At 45.0% G+C, this 17,719-nt stretch overlaps 1 protein-coding gene across 4 annotated transcripts in view; it reads left to right on the top strand.

Moving 5' to 3' along the window:
- LOC142066269 (S-adenosyl-L-methionine-dependent tRNA 4-demethylwyosine synthase TYW1-like) overlaps positions 1 to 17,719 on the top strand; it is a 108,670-nt gene that overhangs the window by 53,370 nt on the left and 37,581 nt on the right. For all 4 annotated transcript variants that reach the window (XM_075113541.1, XM_075113543.1, XM_075113544.1 and 1 more), the window contains exon 13: positions 3,347 to 3,482. In XM_075113541.1, coding sequence (XP_074969642.1) covers positions 3,347 to 3,482 — 136 coding nt within the window. The remainder of the gene's footprint in view (positions 1 to 3,346; positions 3,483 to 17,719) is intronic.

The raw sequence follows: 17,719 nt of genomic DNA, 5'->3' as shown, positions 1-17,719 counted from the left end.
CAGAAGTGGGATCAGCAGTTTTTAACCTCGCTTTCAGAGGGACTTGAGCTGAACGTTCATGATGTTCTAATGAACTCTGATGAAAGAGTCTTTACAAATGCAAAGAACCCCTGTTTCTGGTGTTCTTGAGTATCCAGGCTGCTTTTAAGGAAATCTGAAGCAATGCAGCCAGGAAATGCTGCATGCGGTGCGAGCTGCAAGATGGCTGGGATCTCGTCGGCTAATAATGCTGACAGAGTCCAACCCTGGAGTTACGTGAATGCGTTAGCGGAGCTGTGCGCAGGGTCGTTCTGATATGTCGCTCAGCTTGTCACTTCAGCTCGATGCCTCTCCGTTAGCCCTTGCCGGTAGAGCTTCCTTTTCACTTCCTTCTGGTGGTCTGAATACGGCAGTGAGGGGGGAGGGCATGCAATTTTTGAGTGAGTAATTATACACTACAAAGGCATTCCAAATGATTGAATAATTGTGTAATCAAGTTACTTTAAGTCATGTATTATGTGCCTGATAGACAGAAATTGCTCTTTCCTAAAAATAGTGTTTTAAAAAGAGAGCACACGCTATATTTTGAAGCTGCGTTTCTTAGGATCTGCTGAATGTTTTTAAAAAGAAACAAAAAAGAAAGCGATGAAATGCTAGTCTTGCTGTCTTAAAAATTGCAACTGATCTTTGGCTCATCAACGCAAATGATTTCCTTAATGTGGGACTCGAACTAAGCACCAAGCTCCCTTTTCCATTGTCAGTAGAGAGGAGCTATAGTCTAAAAGTTAGTCCTAAAACAGGCAGCACGACCTCTGGCATCCAGCGTGCAAACAGCGAGCGTGGCCCGGGGTGTTCGCTGGGTTTAGAAAAGGGGTCCGCTGGCTCTGCAGACCCCCTGACTGGGTCTCCAGCATGGTGCTCCCTGTGCCTTCGTCCCTTCTCTCCTCTTCCTCCTCTCATATTGACTGCAGCTTCATCTGCCTCCAGGCACACACGTTTTCATAAAGTGAAGGAGGTTTTATGGCACATGAGCTCGTGTTGAACAGTTACCTGGCTCTTCTCCTCTTCCTCCTCTTGTTTCTGATTAGTGGATGTTAACAAGAATCCTTGTGTACGTGTTTGTCTTTATGAGCATCAATAACAATAACGAGCAGGTGCTTATTATTGCTCATAAGCAAATGCTCATTTTTATTATATTGGTGTTTCCGTTCTTTGTATTACTGACCAGGCTGTGTCCCGCCTGGCTTGTGAAACCTCCTCATGGCTGCTGGCCTGAAGTCAATTTACGGCTCTTGCATTGTGCTCGTGATTTCTGCCCAAGTTCAGATGTGGTAAACGCTGTGAATTTGATCTCCTGGACGCCATCTGAGCTGTCTAAGCTGGCTTGGAAACTACAACCAAAAATTACGGAGGAGCATTGGAAAAATCCGTCCTAGTACCGTACAACTAAATTTCCTGTTAATTATGAGATGTAGCTGTGTTCCTGGAACATCAGGTTGTGCTCGGCATCTCCCTGCTGCTGGCTGGACCTGTGACCGCCCTTTCTCCTTGTTCACCTCTGGCAGCACGTGCACAAGGTCGTCCTGGCTCCAGTCCCGGCCATGGCAGAGCCCTGGCAGACTGGATCACTCTGTTTTGGAGCAATGTGGGGCAGAAATCCCTCTCTGGGATCTCTGTGAATTCTTGATTTTCTCCAGTATAACAGTGAGTCTGGCTCTTGCCTGTCCTGAGGGCTGAGTTCCTCAGAGAAGAGATGATTTTTTTTTTTTTTTTTTTTCAGCTCATGTTTTGAAAAACACTCACTCCATCTTCAGTGGGGCCCCTTTTAATTAGGCAAATGCAACATTAAGTAAAGAAAAGAGTATTTTGGCTATGTTCTTTGAAACTGAATACTTCAATCCACTTATGACTAGAAGATTTGGTCATTTTTGGAGATCGTGGCTTTGAGCGGCCACTCCAGACTTTTTTTTGTCTGTTTTTGTAAACAGGCTTGGTTTTGGTTTTGGTGGTGGTGTTTTTGTTTGGGTTTTTTTTTTTTCTTTTAACCTAAAATGTTAAATGTGCTCTGGGCTGTTTCATTCTTCTGTCTAAATACATACAGAGAAAATATGTTTAGATGGGTTGTTTGAGTGTCCGTGTTAAGTGGATTCTTCTGGATGGTTCTTGTCACTGTGTCACCTCTGGGGAGGGCAGGGGCTTGGTGTATTTTTAGGTGGCACTGTTTGGCAGCTGCGTAATAGTTTCTAATTTCTTCTCATCTTCTATGAAGAACAAGATCAAGCTGGGCTGTAGCCTGCTCGTTAACAGACTTCACAAAAAAGCGCATGCAGAATCTTGTCCTAAAACTGCGAAGAGCCGAAGAGTTACGCGGTGCAGTTAGGGTGCTGACGTTCCGACTCGGACACCAGGGTGGAAGGGGCCGGGGGGGTGTCACACGCGCTGGCTTTATCAGTTTTGTCTGTGGTGACAAGGGAGCTCCTTTGAGGTTGTTCCTCTTAATGCCCTTCATTATCCCTTTGCTAACGGACCGCAGCATTGCTGCTTCCCCTTTACACCCTTGGGGTTTGTGGAAGGGATTAGACTTGACCCAGGCTCTTTCCACAGCAGAGGAGGTTTAATCTTTTTAGAAGTTATCGGTGTTGGGCTCACAGATGCTGTGCTCCCCGACATGATGTGACCAGAAAGACTATACTGCAGGATTTATATGAAATAAGAGCCTTGGAAGAGGAAGGAGAACGTGTTGTGGGATTGTGCTTGGTTTTATTTTCTAAACAGCTTTGGTTTCCCTTCAAAAAATTATTTGACTGATGATGCCAGCTGCTGGTCAGGTAAGTTCAGCAGTAGAAACTGGCTGAATTATGGCTGTATTTCTATTGAATGTGATTATGTTTCTGTGGGCCAGGGCAGATAGAACTTGGGGAAGGGGCTGAGCTTTATGGTTTTTAACCATGGGAGCTGTGGCGAGAAGCAGAGCCTTTCAGTGCCTCGCGTGAACCCCTGGCACACTGCTTTGGGAAGCCTTTCTGAATGTGTTATGGCTGCGCTGGAGTGAAGTATGTTCCAGTTCAGTGAGGAAAAGATAATTAAAATGTCAGCCAGGGCCTCTGTATGTGACATTCTTATCTTTGGGGTGTATTGTTGAAAGTAGGTTGTAACATCTTGTTATTAAGATGATGGTCACTTGACAGAGACGAACTACTGCACTTGGATAGTTTTTCCGGTAAATACTGTATAGTTCCTGCTGCTACTGGACCAGCAGAGCAGCTTGTTCAGAGATACTGTATTTTATGTGTGCTTTGGTAGAAAAGCACAAATTCAGATAGCAGTAATGCCTGTAAACAACAATTCCCTTCTTTTTATTTCCAAGGAACCTTGAGCCAGTAACGCAGCTGTATGTCAGCGTGGATGCCAGCACCAAAGAGAGCCTGAAGAGAATCGATCGACCCCTCTTCAAGGATTTCTGGCAAAGGTTTCTAGACAGTTTAAAGGCCTTGTCTGAAAAGGTACCCAGTTAAGAGTGTATTTTTAAATTTTTTTTTTCTTCCTTCTGCACCTTACCTACTCAGGACAAAAGTAGAAGCCTTGAGAGGCTTAAGATGGACCGTGGAGTGGTTTCTGGATGTGTTGGGAGCATATTTATATGACTATTTATATGACTTGTACATCAAGGCGTATAAAGTCCAGCAACTTTGATCGGTTTTCCGTGTGGGGAGAAATTAAATGACAAAAAGAGAAGAATGTGTGTCAAATTGGACATTAAACTCTGCTGTGAATATAAGATGCTAAGAGATGGAAAGATTATAAAATAATAGAAGATTTCCTGATGAAGTGTTTACACAGAAAACAGGATGCTGAAGGAAAACTGGAAGTTCAGGGAAGCCTGGGGAGAGTCATAAATCCTCATGTGGCGCTTAGCGTTGGTTCTCCAAGGTTGGCTTGAAATTGCAGCACATAAAGGACATTAAAATGTGCGTTCTGGAGTTTGAGAAATGTAGTTCTAGTCGCCCTCCTGTTACATAGAAATCTGCTTATTTCTGGAAGATTTAGCCAGAACAGTTGATCTGAAGATAATAGCAAGGGTGACCCTTTACACTGTCAGTGGTTTGTAGTAGTTTGTGTCCATTTAAGACAGCTGAACAGTGACCTGAAGGCCCATGGGATGCTGCTGCTGTCGGCTTAGAACATAGCCTACTGTGTAACAGTTTTCATAGTAATTAATGAAGCATTGCATCGCATGAATTAATAAGAATAGTGCTTCATGAGCATGTCTTCTCTCTCTTACTTACTGATCCTGTGCTCTGAGGGGAGCAAGCACTTCTGTTTACCGATTTGGCAGAAGTTGACATGTTACCTGCTGAGATGAAGAGACAAGAGAGACTGTTTCATTTGAATAATGAGTTTTTCTGCTTTCTGAGATGACAATGTTGGACCATTTTCTGCCAAACGTACTTAACGTTAGTCGATGTGGGAGACTCAGTGTAACTGAGTGACGCTTTCTTCCCCAAAAGCATGTGAGGAGCTTGATCAAGATGTTTGCATGCAAGTGTGCGGCTGATCTTGTTAAGCAAAATCTCAGGCCAAACTCTGAGCTTACTGAAATCAGGTACAAACTTACTGAGTTCTCTGTGTGAGTAGAGGAGGCTGTGGAAAGAAGGACGGCTAAAATATTAAAGGCAAAAATATTGAAAAAGGCTTTTGGAGACTTGCTTTTGCCCATTGTTTCTTTCCTTCCGCCTCTCTTGACTCTGGATAGGTATGGTTCATTCATTGCTGTGTGTTGTCAGAAATTTCCTTGCAGAGAATTGAAGGTGAAAGTATTGGCAAGTCTGTCCATACAGCTAAAAATACTCTGGTCAAGGTGAAGAGGAGAGGGAAAAAGAAGCTCAACTAGCAGGTGCATTTTCTCCTCAAAGCCAACTGTGCTTTGAAGGGTCCTTGAAACACTGAGAACGCAAGAGCCAGTTAATAGTTGCTCCAGTTGGTGATGCACAGTCCTGCCAGCCCCTGCTCAGCTGCATATTCCATCATCACACTGGGGGACAGCAAGAAGTCTTGGGGAAGCTGCTCTTTGTTAATGTTATACATGGTTGTGGTACCCAAAAACTACCTTGAACTGCTTCGTCTGGACAGAAGCACCTTTCTGTTTTCCTTCTGAGCGCGTTGCTTGGTGCTCATGAGTGAGGTTACGCATGGGTCTGTAGGACTGCGATGAATGAAAGGTGGTGAAAGCTACTGCATGGGCTGATTCTTGAGAAATGCAGCTCCTGTTTCGGAATAGGTGGGGAAGCGCTGACGCGTTGCGTCGGGAAACTGATGGTAATGTATCTGGAAACAAAATACAAGTCCCGTGTTTTCACACTGCCTGACAAACCGTCCAGGCTTATTCAATTCTCCTGAGACAAGCTGGTGTTGCAGCCGATAGGAGTCACTGCTAATAAGAATCACGGATAGGTTTGATCTCTGCACGTTTAAAAAATAAACACAAATGGGTGAAAGGAGTTTTTTTAAAAAACACAAGCTGTACCTCGCTGTGCTTGCTGCTGTGTTGTTTGGCAGGTGCCGTTCCTGCACTGTTACCCAGCTTGCTTGTGTGCCCGCTGGCTGTTCTGGGCGCTGGGCTCGGTGCTGCAGGGATGGGGAGCTAGAGACGGGTCCTGCTGCAAAGTGTTGATAGTCCAGATAGACAAGGGGAGAAAGGAGGAGGAGGGGACACGGTTCTAGATGAGCAAGGAGCGAGGATGTTCTCTTTCTTGCCACCAAAAAGCAGGCTGATTCTTGTTAAAAACAGAAATGGGCCTGAGCAGAGAGGTGCATTTCAAATTAGTTACCCTAGTGGGAGGTAGTTATACTGATAATGATTTTAACTGAAGTTTTGCACAAAGTTCCTGAGCCTGTAGTGAGGAGTGAATTTAACAGTGACTTGTTCCCCGTACGATTTGACAGCGTCCTACAGCACATTGGTGACTAGTTGCTACAAAGTTTTCAAAGGAAGTTCAGGAATAAAAGAAAAACAATCTCTTGTGAATTTTCTTTCTGCAACAAGCAGCAAGAAATCCCCTCCCCAGCCTGCTGCTATTTGGAGCAAGTTTTGTCCTTTCTAGAGTGATTCTCATTGAGATGATCTTCATGTTGAATTTTCTATGCTGAGAAATGTTTCTTGAGAGAGGAGCTTATGTTAAACAGCAAGTAGACTCCCAGAAGGCTCCGTTTGTTTCTTGTCATGTGTCTTCCGCTCTCCAAATTAAATTGAGAGGAAAAAGAAAGACGTTAACATGTGCAATTTAGAACGTGCCCTTTCCAAACGTCACCTTTGAGAAGTCTTGTAGACTTGTTCTCTGACAGCCTTGAGTTCATCAGAATGATTGAGGTGACTTGACTTGATAGACAAGCGCTTGGAGGAATCACTGAGGATGTGAATCCTTATTCTCATTGTAAGAATGAGAAATCTCTGCTCCAGTGGTTGAAAGACATTTTTTCCAGCCATGGCTTCTTCACAATGCTATATCCAAATAAGAAATAAGGTACAAATTAATAATGAAGGCCCAGAAGCTCAGGAAGGAAGAGGTAGATTTTTTCTTCCCTTGAACTTCTATGCTTCCGCCTCCCCCCCTCCCCACACCACCAGTAATACCATGAACCAAACATGCGCTGTCTGGGGAAGGAAATAAGGAACCGGTGTTCTTTGAGCTCTCATCCACCAGCAGGCAGACTCGTGATCCATTTGCGTTTTGACTTTGTGCTCCCTTTCCCCTAGCGTTACTAGACCAGGTTCTCTATGTTGAGAAATTTTGAAAACTGTTGTTGTCGTTCATAAATCACCACGTGTTTTCCCAAGCGATAGGGATGTTGACTGAGACAAATGGGAGTCCCCCACCGAGTTGCTGATAAATGAAGTGGAGATGCAGTGATCTAGTACGGCAAAAGCCCTTACAGATTTCTACCCAGGCACTTTGAAGATAACTGGAGGAAAGATGGTGATGGACATAGCAGAAGAGCAAACCCCATTTGCGGTTCAACACCACATTATAACATCTCATCATGTTTTATCCACCTGCTTAGAGGGTAAGACAAGTCTGGAAGCAAGTGGCGGCTGCTCCATGGACATTCATGGGCTTGATGAGCGCTGGGGAATAGAGGTTCCTGGTGTCACGCACATGCTCTGAGGAGCGCTTTTCCAACCTTGGTGCAGTGTCACCTCTTCTGTCTGTATCTTTTTTACTTAATCGTGATAAATACTGTCCAACCTGCTTGATACACTGTACCTTGCAGTACTTGCTGTGCTGCCAGACACCAAGTAGGCATTGCTGAACTGCTTTAACTTTCAGGGGACAGGTGCCAGTGCTCTCCTAAACAGACTGGAGTCATACAGGGGAAAAACCCTTCAGGTTAATAGATGTTACGGCATTGCAGGAACTGATGATGAAGCAGAACCTGATCCTTCCTGTCCTTCCAGGAGGGTCACTAAAAGCAAAAGAAACAGCTTATTGACACTTCACAGAGTGCGGTTAGGCTTGTGTCTTCAGGCATTGTATGCAACTCTTGCTTTAGATCTTGGGTAAAACCTCGCCCTCACTTTTTTTTTTTTTCCTCTACTTTATTCCCTTTAAGATTTCATGGAGAAAGAGGGTCATGCCTCTGTGGGTGAGGTATAGCAAATGTCTGGTGGTTTTTTTTGTTTGGTGTTTTTTTTTTTCCTATTAAAAAAAGGACCACAAAGGAAAATTCTTAGCTCTGCTTGTCCTAGGATATCACATATTTGACAGTGTATGGGTTCGTACTCCTTACTGGAAGGTGCTAGAGATGGTTTGTCCAGAGAAAGGCATAAAGTATAACAGTGTCCTACTACCATCTTCCAGTTCTGCATTTGCATGCTGCTTACAGGTAGTTCCTTTTCCATTTCTGGGTGATGAAGACACCAGCTTGCATATTTAAACATTTTCAGGCTTGCATCTGGTGCTGTTCACTTTAGTCATCTTTTTGTTTTTTTTTTTTTGATGTGATCCTTTTTTCAAAGTTATCCTTGGCTTCTATGTGATTACAAAGTTAGTGTAAATACATTGAGTTACATCTTAAGCACGTTTTAGTGCTTATTATATAATATATGACAGTAACAATTGCTTTCATGAAAAGAGCATTTTTGATTTGCATGATTATTTATGTGGTTACTGGGGGAGGGGAGCTGGTTTGTAGAGCCTAGTCTCATGTTTCTGAGCTAAGTGACTTTTTAAGGAGAATTTAAATGTAAAATTTGCAACAGATGTTAGAATCAGTAATCAATTTTGCCACTATAAATTTAGAAGAATTTGACTCTTCTGCATAGTAAATGCTCTCCACCAGCTGTGTGCTTGTTTTAATCGTTTTGTTAATGAGACTTCTGGCGTAAGCCTTTTGAAACACAATATGATGCGTGTTACAAAGGTACGATGTTTAATATTAAGTTATTGTTTCTGAAACACATCATCTCCTTTCAGTTTAGCTTACAGCAAGCAGCAATCCAAATGAGGCTTCAGCGGGATGCTTGGCTGCAGCAGGAGTGAAATCTTATTTCTTCTGCCTGTTCCAGTACCTCTTGGTTTGCTTGCAGGCAAGAAAAGGGGGGAAAAAATGTTCATAAACACACTTCACAATCAAATTGGTGTTATTCCAAGCTGCTGGTTGTTACTGTGTGTCTTACGAAGACAGGATAGGGAGGCTGGGAGGCAGGCAAGGTGTCTCTGGCCACGCAGCAAGCCTGAGGCAGAGGTAAAATCCGTGTTGTCTTAGCCCTTGGCCAATGCTTTGTCCATTATCCCACATCCATCCCCTTCTCATTACTGCCTGGTGTTTTGGGGTAGCCAGGCCTGTGGGGTATTTGCTGCTTGTTCTTGCCAGGGGAGCAGTTAGAGCTGCAGGGAGGCTGCCCAGCTGTCACACTTGTTTGGTAGAAGGCACTCCTCCCCCTTCCCATGTCTTCTGGAAATGGGCTCTGACCTCTGCAGTGTAAATGGGAGAAACAGAGAGTGCTCCTCAGCCGCTTCCAAATTCACCCTTCTCTTTCACTCCTTAACTAGCACACTTTATTTAGCTTGCCTAGCTTTTCAGCTACTTAACATTTAAGACGCGTTCACTATTCTTACCCTTTATTAAACATGATCTTTTTTTGCCTTGAGCTCTTCCTTAGAGACTGCATGAGAGATGCCAGACTTGGCTTTTAGAGAACTTGGTTTAAACCAGTCTCTATTCCCCCTTCCAGCCCTTCTGTTATTTATTAACCCAATCCCTAGCAAAGGGCTGCACTGTTCCCTGGGGCTTGGCTTTGGGAGCCAGAACTCCCAGCTGCCCCAACAGGCTCCATGGTCTTGGGGATGTCTTCTCATTTTCTCATTCTTTAGTTGTGAAATAGAACAGGAGTCTTCATGTAAAGCACCCTGAGAAGGCAGAGCATATGTTTTGTTGTTTGGTTGTTGGTTTTTTTTTAATGTGAACTCTTAAAAAGGAAAGAGTGAGCCTAAAATTCTGCTTGTGGCAACTAGGCAAAGGAAACTTGTATCTGCACTTCATTTTTAAAACATGTTTTTCTTTAAGCCTATAAAGTTGAAGTAACTGGGCCAAATGCCATAGATTGGGATTTTGCAGAGCATTGCATAATATTCCATTCTGCTAAATGCATTAGCTGTTGGGTTTTTCTACTCACTGACCGATTATCATTAGCTCTAGCATGATGGTTCAGATAAGAAGCGTTTATTGGGTTCATTGAATCTGTTCGTTTGACGTATCAGGATAGATGAGTTGACAAAGCATCTGTAAGTGATCTATTTTCTCATCTCAGACAGTGAGTGTATAATTGAGGTGAAAACACTGCAAACGAGAAAATGGGTTTTATGGGAATGTGGTAACGGGTGTGCTGGTGCCCCTCCGAAGCAGAGGGAACATACTCATGGGCTTGTGCGAGGCAAATAAGATCAGGAAGACTTATTGCTTTGGAGGGGTGAGAAGTAAGGGGTTAGCTGCGATGGAGTGCCGTGCAGGTACGTTCAGGTGAGAGAGGCCGGGCTGCTGGGGCCAGGCTTACAGAAGTAGCTGAAGCGACACACGGACTTGGTGCCTTGGGGCTGTTCGGTGCTGCCTGTCGTCCGGTGGGTGGGCTCTGGGAAGGCTCTCCTCTGCTTCAGGGTGAGATCGGTGTGCGTGGCTCAAACTGCTGCTGAAGGTGATTTGAATGAATGTAGTTGGTTTGGGGCTGAAGCAGCTGAGGAGGGCTTGGTCTCTTCCTCCGGTTCTCCTTTTGGGCAGGGTCCTGCAGCAGGTAGGTGCTAGTACAGCTCAAGGAACAGTTGTGTCTTCAGTGCTCTGCTTGTCAGTGATCTTCCTCAGCTCCCATTTCAGCTTCCTGGGGTTACCTGAGTGCTAGCGAGAGCAGAATATGACCCGAAACTTCCGTTGTCAGATTGACTTTTAGTAATAAACCAGCCTGTGTAAAGAAGTGCTGCTTTTCCTTGTCGCATGTAGATGTTTGTGCCTTGGCCCCGTTCCTTCATATTGCTTTCCCCTAGAAAAAAAACCAAAGGGAACTGGTGTTGAAGTTGGGTAACTGTAACTTTGGACGCTCGGTGGTGGGTGTAGGTGATGGTTGTGATCATTGGGGGTGGGGTAGGCTGTGACCTCCCAAACCACGTGCCCCATCCATCATTTCTGTAGCTGCTGCAGTTACCCATCTGGAGCCTTCCTGACTCGCAAGTTGCGCGCTTGAGAGCCAAGTCTTGTATTTTCTCCTTGGATGAAACTGCTGTTAGATTTGCCAATGTAAGAAACGCAGGAACTACAACACATGTATTCAGAGTCTCCTCTGAAGCTGCTAAATTGCTGGACCATCTTTCGTATAAATCTGTGGAGTTCATTGTCTTGCACATACTTGAATACAGAAAGCTGGTAATTAGTAACAGTGACAAAAGGTCAAAGCAAACTGGCAAATCAATAGTGATTTTATTTTTTGTTTTTTACACAATTAACACCTTTTTGATGGGTAAGATCGGCTTCTCTCAAATTTGTTCAGCCGTTTCTAAGTGCAGTAGTTGGGAGCAATTACTGTGCTGACTTATTTGGGGATCTCCCTTTCTTGTTATCCCAGAAGAGCGCTTGGCTGCTCATAAATCTGTTGGGTAGAGGGACTGATATTAGATGCACTGTAAATGATCTCTTCTAACTGCTTAGCTCTAAAAACAGAGGAGCATTGAGAGTATAGGTGGTGATGAGCCCTGGAACTGGAGAGTTGATGATCCATAGCACTAAAGCGACTGTTTACAGACCTGCAAAAACGTGTCTCTGCTTCATTGCCTTTATTTCATTGTGTCTTTGTGGGTTGAAATTTGCTTAACAACCTTGAGGAGCCTTATCACCCAGCAGAGCTCTGCTGAAGAGTCCAGCTTTCTGTGAAAGTAAGAAGATCTGAAGGTTTTTTGTAGAGACTGCGTCGCTAAAAGAAAGCTTTAACTTGAGATGTCAGGGTTTCGGGTAATGTCAAGCCCGTACCCCCAAGGGCAGGCCCAAGCGCGAGCAGAAGTTGCCCTGTGCATCCAGAGACACTTAGGACTTTGTTAAACCCTTTGTTGTGATTTTTTTTTTTTTTTATTTAAGAAGCAACATAATTTTTAAAAATCCATATATTGGGCTCATGAATGCCTTTGAAAGGTGCAGGATTTTATTATTGTTGCAGACTGGACTCACTCCCCTGCAGAAGGTAGAGACTGCATACTGATAGCTGTCTTCTTCGTCCAGCATTTGCTAGGCAGTGTTCCTGCCCGCGGCTCTGGCTGTGCTGGCAGTTGCTGTTTTTGTCCAGAGGTAGGTAAGTTACAGTTGTGGAAGGTGGGTAATTTGACAGATAAACCTGTGCCTCAGTGAAACGAGGTGAAGGGATGGAGCTCATCAGTAGGGACATGGGGAGTCTCCCGTCTGAGCTTTGCATTCAGGCAGGTCTGCGAAGCTGCCTGCTCTGCAGGAACGGGACCTGGCTTAGACCCTGACGCTAGCCCTGGTCTTTGCCATGACTTTGGATTACTTCTGCAGTCTGTTTTGAGAGATTCATTCTCTTTTCTTCTTTACCCAGCCTATCTTGCATTGAGCAAATCCCTCTGATTCTGCTCTAAATACTCAGTTTTCAAGCATTGTTTCTGTCGCAGTTGTCTGTGGGGAACTGACTTGCAAGTCTGAGGGAAGAATACCACGCTTTGAGCGAGGTGGGGATGGCTGGATGCTGCCTGGTGGCAAATGAGAGCTCTTATGTTTTGCACGATGCTTCAAGAGAATCTTCTCTGGTAGCTTTCAGAGATGCTCAGTTACTTCATGTTCATTGTGTCTCTGCACTTGAGAGCACATCAAGCACAGGAGCGGGGCTGAGGTGAGCTTTGCTAATGCCGGTGCCTGACCTCCTTGGAGCTCCTGTACACGGGGATGTGCCCCCCTAGTAGGTATAAGGGGTCCAGGTCAGGTGCAGTCTGATGGTCACCCAGTTGTCGTGGAACATTTAGATAGCTTGTAGTAGTTTTCATCATATTGAGGCAGGGGTGATGGCTGCCTGCAGTGGATTGCTGGGTGCACCTTTGCATGGCTGCAAGATGAGTGGAGTGCTGTGCAGAAACGTAGCGGCAGGTCCTTTGCAAGCAGAAGCAATGCTTGCCTTGTGAGCTGCCAGTCTGCAGTCTCTCCAGACGCTCTTCTGTGATGCTGACCCACACGGGCTGTGGGACCCGCGGAGCCAGTGGGGGTAAACTTTCTCAGCAGATGGAAGTGATGGGATAGGGGTTAAGGAGTTCGAGTACTGCTCCCTCCTTTGAAGTGGTGGTACTCTACAGATTTTCCTAGAGTACATCTGTAGGGGGTAATCCTGTAAACTGCTGGGAACTGAAAGGAGTCCAGCTCCTTGAGGCTACAGCCCAGATGCTAACTGCTCAGAACAAAGAGCCGGGTACGAAGCCTGCAGGAGCTGCTAAAAGGGTCCTAGTGCTGCACCTGAACACTCGGGTAGGTGCTAGTGAGAAGCGTTTGGAGGCGGCTTAACAGCAGCCACTGCCAAACAGCTGTTTTGCAGCAGGATTGATCTCGAGCATCACCCAGGTGCTGTTCAGGCGCTGCTTTCACAAGCCTGCCTGTGTGGAGCATCATTCCTGTGCGTGCTCGGATGGGGAATGTCCCTTCTCGATGCTTCACCTCCTGGCATGTCTCACTCTGCCCTAGCACTGTGCAGGAGCGCTCGCGGTCCCCAGCTCAAGCTGGAGCTCAACTGTTTAATAGGATGGGCAGTTAAAATGTTTAAAGCCTATTTACCTTCTCATAATGTTTGTTACTCTAGAGCCTAACTCCTGAGTTAGGGCTTTATGCGAGCAGTAGCCTTGTAAGGATTGTTTAATCAATAAGAAAGAAATTTACTTTAGACTCCTTGTTTATGTTGTTCTTTGTTAAATGAAATGGGCAGGATTTTCAGCAGATCATGGTGGGGCTTTCAGTTCTATTTTTAGGTGATTTGGACAAAGCCCAGATGAAAAAAATATTATAAATCCTTTGCTTCGCAGACTACAAAAGTGATTTTTAACAAGGTAATTATGTTTTTATGGCGGATTAATCTCTGCTTTCAAAATCATTCGACTCTTGAAGTTGCGTTGCTGGTTTGTTGTTTCCTGAGATAACGAGCGTCAGTTTATTCTCTTAAACACAGTAGCCCCTTCCCAGGCTTCGGCCGAGCCTGCGTGCCGTGCCGTGCCGCGAGTCACGCGTCCGTCGCGACTGCATGGCTGGCTGCTGCCGCCCGCGAGTCATACCCATGAAAGTGCTGACGTTTTGTCAAATCGTGGACTCTCTTTTTACCTTACAGACATGATGCCTCTTCATTTTTCATTATCCTGCAATTGCTCGCTTAAACCATCGTTATTACAGGATTATTTAAAATGCAGTTTATTCTTCCTTCCTGGATCCCCCATTGCTGAGCAAAAAGCACTGACTTTGAGGAAATACTCTCTTAGAGCCCTGCAAAATTTCGGTGGGATGTTGTTTTCCTGACTGAGATTTCCAGCTACAGAGGTCCGTAAGGAGGCATCCAAGTCTCTGGCTGTATCTATAAATAACTACTGGGATGGCTTAAAAATACTGAACACCTGGCAGCTGATGTGGGGGAGATTGGGTTCCTCCATTGGATCTGGAGAGATTTTGGTGAACGTTCAGTTCATTCTTTAGCCAGAAGCATTTGGCTAAAGTTGGAGCCTGTTTTTAAACTGCTCTTATCCTTCCCCCTCCCTCCCCCCCGCAAATGAATGCCATTCAAGTTTTTTCTTCTTTTTTCAAGTTCCCCAGTCTGTGCGTTAAGATATTTTGCACATTACTGTTCAAAACAGACTTTCTTCGTGGTGCCCTCCTCTTTGGGGCTCCCCTGCTTGTCTGTAGTTTGTTTTTTAATGTTGTCCTTCTCTTGACTTCCTTGCACGGCCGGGGTTACAGGTGTGTGTTACTAAGTGAGATGTTTGAGGTGGGGCCTCGCCGGGACCGCCACACCAGGTACCACAGGCTGCCCTCATCTCTGGCCAAGCAGCCAAGCCTGAGGCACCAGGTCACGGAGCTAGAGGGACATAAGTGCATGGAGCTGTAGCTGTGCGCCCCTTCTGGGGAACATGAAATGAAAGGAGGCTGTGGGAAGTCCCAGAGGGTGATTTCAGCTTTTCCCCATCACAGGACTGGATCTGATTGCCTCTTCTCTTCTCCGCGCCTGACCAGACACAAGTATGTTTACCCGTCCTGCACCTTGCACGCTACGTGCTGGCCCAGACGAAAGTGGAGGTGCCTACTCAGCTTCAATACGAATAATTTTTATGGTCAGATCGAAGCAAGTCAGTGATCCTCCTGGATTTTGCACCTCTCTGGCGAAGGGGCAGTTTTGCAGATGGGATGGAGCCGAGGGCCCGAGCAGGTTGGTTGCTGACCGAGCTCCCGTGCTCGTCCTCGCTTGGTGCTGAAGAGCAGCAGCCGGAGCTGGACGAAGTGCTTGTCACTCAGTGCCGGCGTGGCAGGTCCCTGCTGCGGTGGCAGCTGCTGCTCCGACCCGCAGGGCTGCTGCTTCTTAATTGCAAGATGGCAGTGTGGGAAAGGTCCTGATCTCGCCTATGATTGGGAGCCTTCACAAGAGCATACCCTGCCAAGCTTCTTGTTCAGGTCCTTTCAAAGTCAGCGGGACCTGGGAACAAACTTGGAGCGTTGCTGAAGGCTTTTATCCCGGTGAAAGCGCTTTTAGTCACTGCCCCCGAGTTCACTTTCTCCTTAGATTCGAGCCCATCTTTGCTTGTAACAACTCCTTGGCGCAGGGCTTGGTGGGAGTCCTACCCAGGCTCGTGCTGATGCTTTTTCTGGCTGTTTGGTGTTAAACATACTGTATTTCCTCAGGAAATGAAATACCGTCAGGCTGTGCGCTCTGTTTAACAGCAAGCTTTGAAGTGTTTTTTTGCCAATGATTTGATATGATCCATTTTAATGCTGTTCTTCTATTTTAAGTTATGTTGCATTAGACTTTTTTTCCTCTGTATAAATTTTACATGATAATTCCTTAAAACTGCCTTAGAAATATTGAAAACAAATAATCACTGGAATATTGTTGGTGCTGATTTACAAGAGTAAGTGTATTAAAAATGAGTCCATGGAAAATTAATAAGGAGCAGTCATGGTTCTGGATTTACTTAAGAAAAACATTTTTAAGGCTCAGAACAAAGCTGTTGCTGTACTTCGTCTTATTTTTAGAGATTTTTAACTAAACTGATTAATTTCTACTGAAGTGTGAAGCAATAAAGTAGATTACAAGCAATAGGTGGCAAGTACAGGAAGAATGATTGTGGAGGGGAATGTGGCTTAGGACGCTGGTTTAGGAAGGTAAGATAATGAAATATGATTTCTTTTCTCCTTGATTCCAGTCTGGATCGCTTATTTCTGTGGTTCGTACATCAGTAGGACAGCTCACAGGCTGAGCAGCTTTTCTGGTTTAAAATTCTGGCTTGGGAATTAGTACTGATGTGCTTGTCTCACTCCAGGATTGTCTTTTTATTTTGAGGCAGAATTTCAAAGCTGGTCAGTACAAACCGATTTTGTATGACATGAGGACAGTTGTGCTGACTGATTTCTGTCTTTTGAAAAAAACCTGGTCCGAACCAAAAGTCCAACTTTCAATTTTTTGTAATTATTATTTATGACAATTTTTTCATCTTATTTCCAAGGCTGTAGAAAAATAAGAGATTTTTTTATGGCTTTCAGACTCAGCACCTCATAATAACAACACTTGATAGAGACAATTTTGTTTCTCGGACAAGTATATTAAAACCAAGAGAATTAGTTTGCCTAGCTCTTCGGCCTTTGTTGAAGGGGACTGACTTGGGATCCTGGTGTCAAGGCGAGGGGTAGGACCAGCCCCTCCTCATTTAGCTGTGTGCGCTCCGGAATTGGTTTTGTGACCCGATTCTCTCACAACGAGCAGGAATGGCTTTTGCATGAGAAGATAGTACCAGGTTTGTGGGGGTGCGTAAAAAGCTTTTTTTATGTTAAAACAAAACAAAAACCCAAACCCCAACCCTTTCATCCTAGTTTCCTTGGCGTTAGAACTTCAATATTGAGCTGGAGCAGGTGAAGAGTCTTCGCGTGCTGCTTTAAAAAGAGGGTGGTGGTGATGGGGTTGGTTTCCTCTTGTGTCCTGGGGGTGACATGGGGACAGCTGTCGTGCTGTAAAATACTGGGCGAAGACCGAGGGCTTCGGTGCCGATCTGCAGGTGGATGCTGGGGTTGAGTGCTGCCACTTCTCCAGCAAAAATGAAAGTTCTGAGCTTTGCTCTGGTTTTACAGGAGAGTAGCTAATGTGTTAATTATCTTATGGTAATATGCACCTTTTTTAGCAGTGAAGACAAAGCCTCAACTTGCTTTAAACCGGTGTATTAATAGCAAGTGCTTGAACAATGTATGTTTTTAGTAGGTACCTACGCAGCATAACCTATTCAGGATTTTTGCTTTAATGACTATTAGCCTGAAGAAAGGAAGCTGAAAAGTTTTGTGCTCTGTGCTGAGTTAATCTTTGAAGGGGAAAAAACCTCCTCTGCTGTGCGAATCTGCCCAGCAGAATGCTTTCAGGTGTTGGCAATGTGACTTTCAGGAGGATGTCATCCCTCTGGTGCTTGTTCAGGGCTGGTTGTGTAGTGATAGATGATCCCGAATGAAGTGATGAGCCCTTTATTTAAGGGGATGGTCCTGGTTGCCAGAAGAATTGATTAATCTGCCGTCCTTTCAAGGGCACTGAGTCTTTCCCTGATGATGTTCTCCTGGAGCATGATGGGTGCTACAGCTCATCTGCAGAGGTCCTGGGAGCCTGGAGGCTCAGCAGTGCTGGATTTGGGAGAGGCACAGGTGATCTCCAGCCCTCTCTTACAGAGCCTCTGCCTCCAGGCTGAGCTTTCCAGGGTATGGAAAGCTGTGAAATTTGGGGTGTGTTGGCATTTGAGACTTCCTTTTGCTGTGTTTTGGATCTTCTATCCTTCATAGGGTTTTATGCATAAAGATGTGTGTTACTGAATATGGTGAATAGATGCTCAGCGGCAGGGATTTTTTTCTGATTGGATCCCTGTGACAAGTAATTTCCAAGTGTGAAAATTGCTTTGATATCTTTATTCAGGGCTTGCTCACTTAGTAAGGTGTTGCATAACCTGAACAAGGGAACTGAATCAAGTCTTTGGAGAGGACAGCTTCTCCC

This window comes from Phalacrocorax aristotelis, chromosome 18 (genome assembly GCF_949628215.1).
Source record: "Phalacrocorax aristotelis chromosome 18, bGulAri2.1, whole genome shotgun sequence".
Taxonomy (NCBI): Eukaryota; Metazoa; Chordata; class Aves; order Suliformes; family Phalacrocoracidae; genus Phalacrocorax; species Phalacrocorax aristotelis.
The sequence above is the reverse complement of the archived record's forward strand: the minus strand, read 5'-3'. Positions and strand labels throughout refer to the sequence as shown.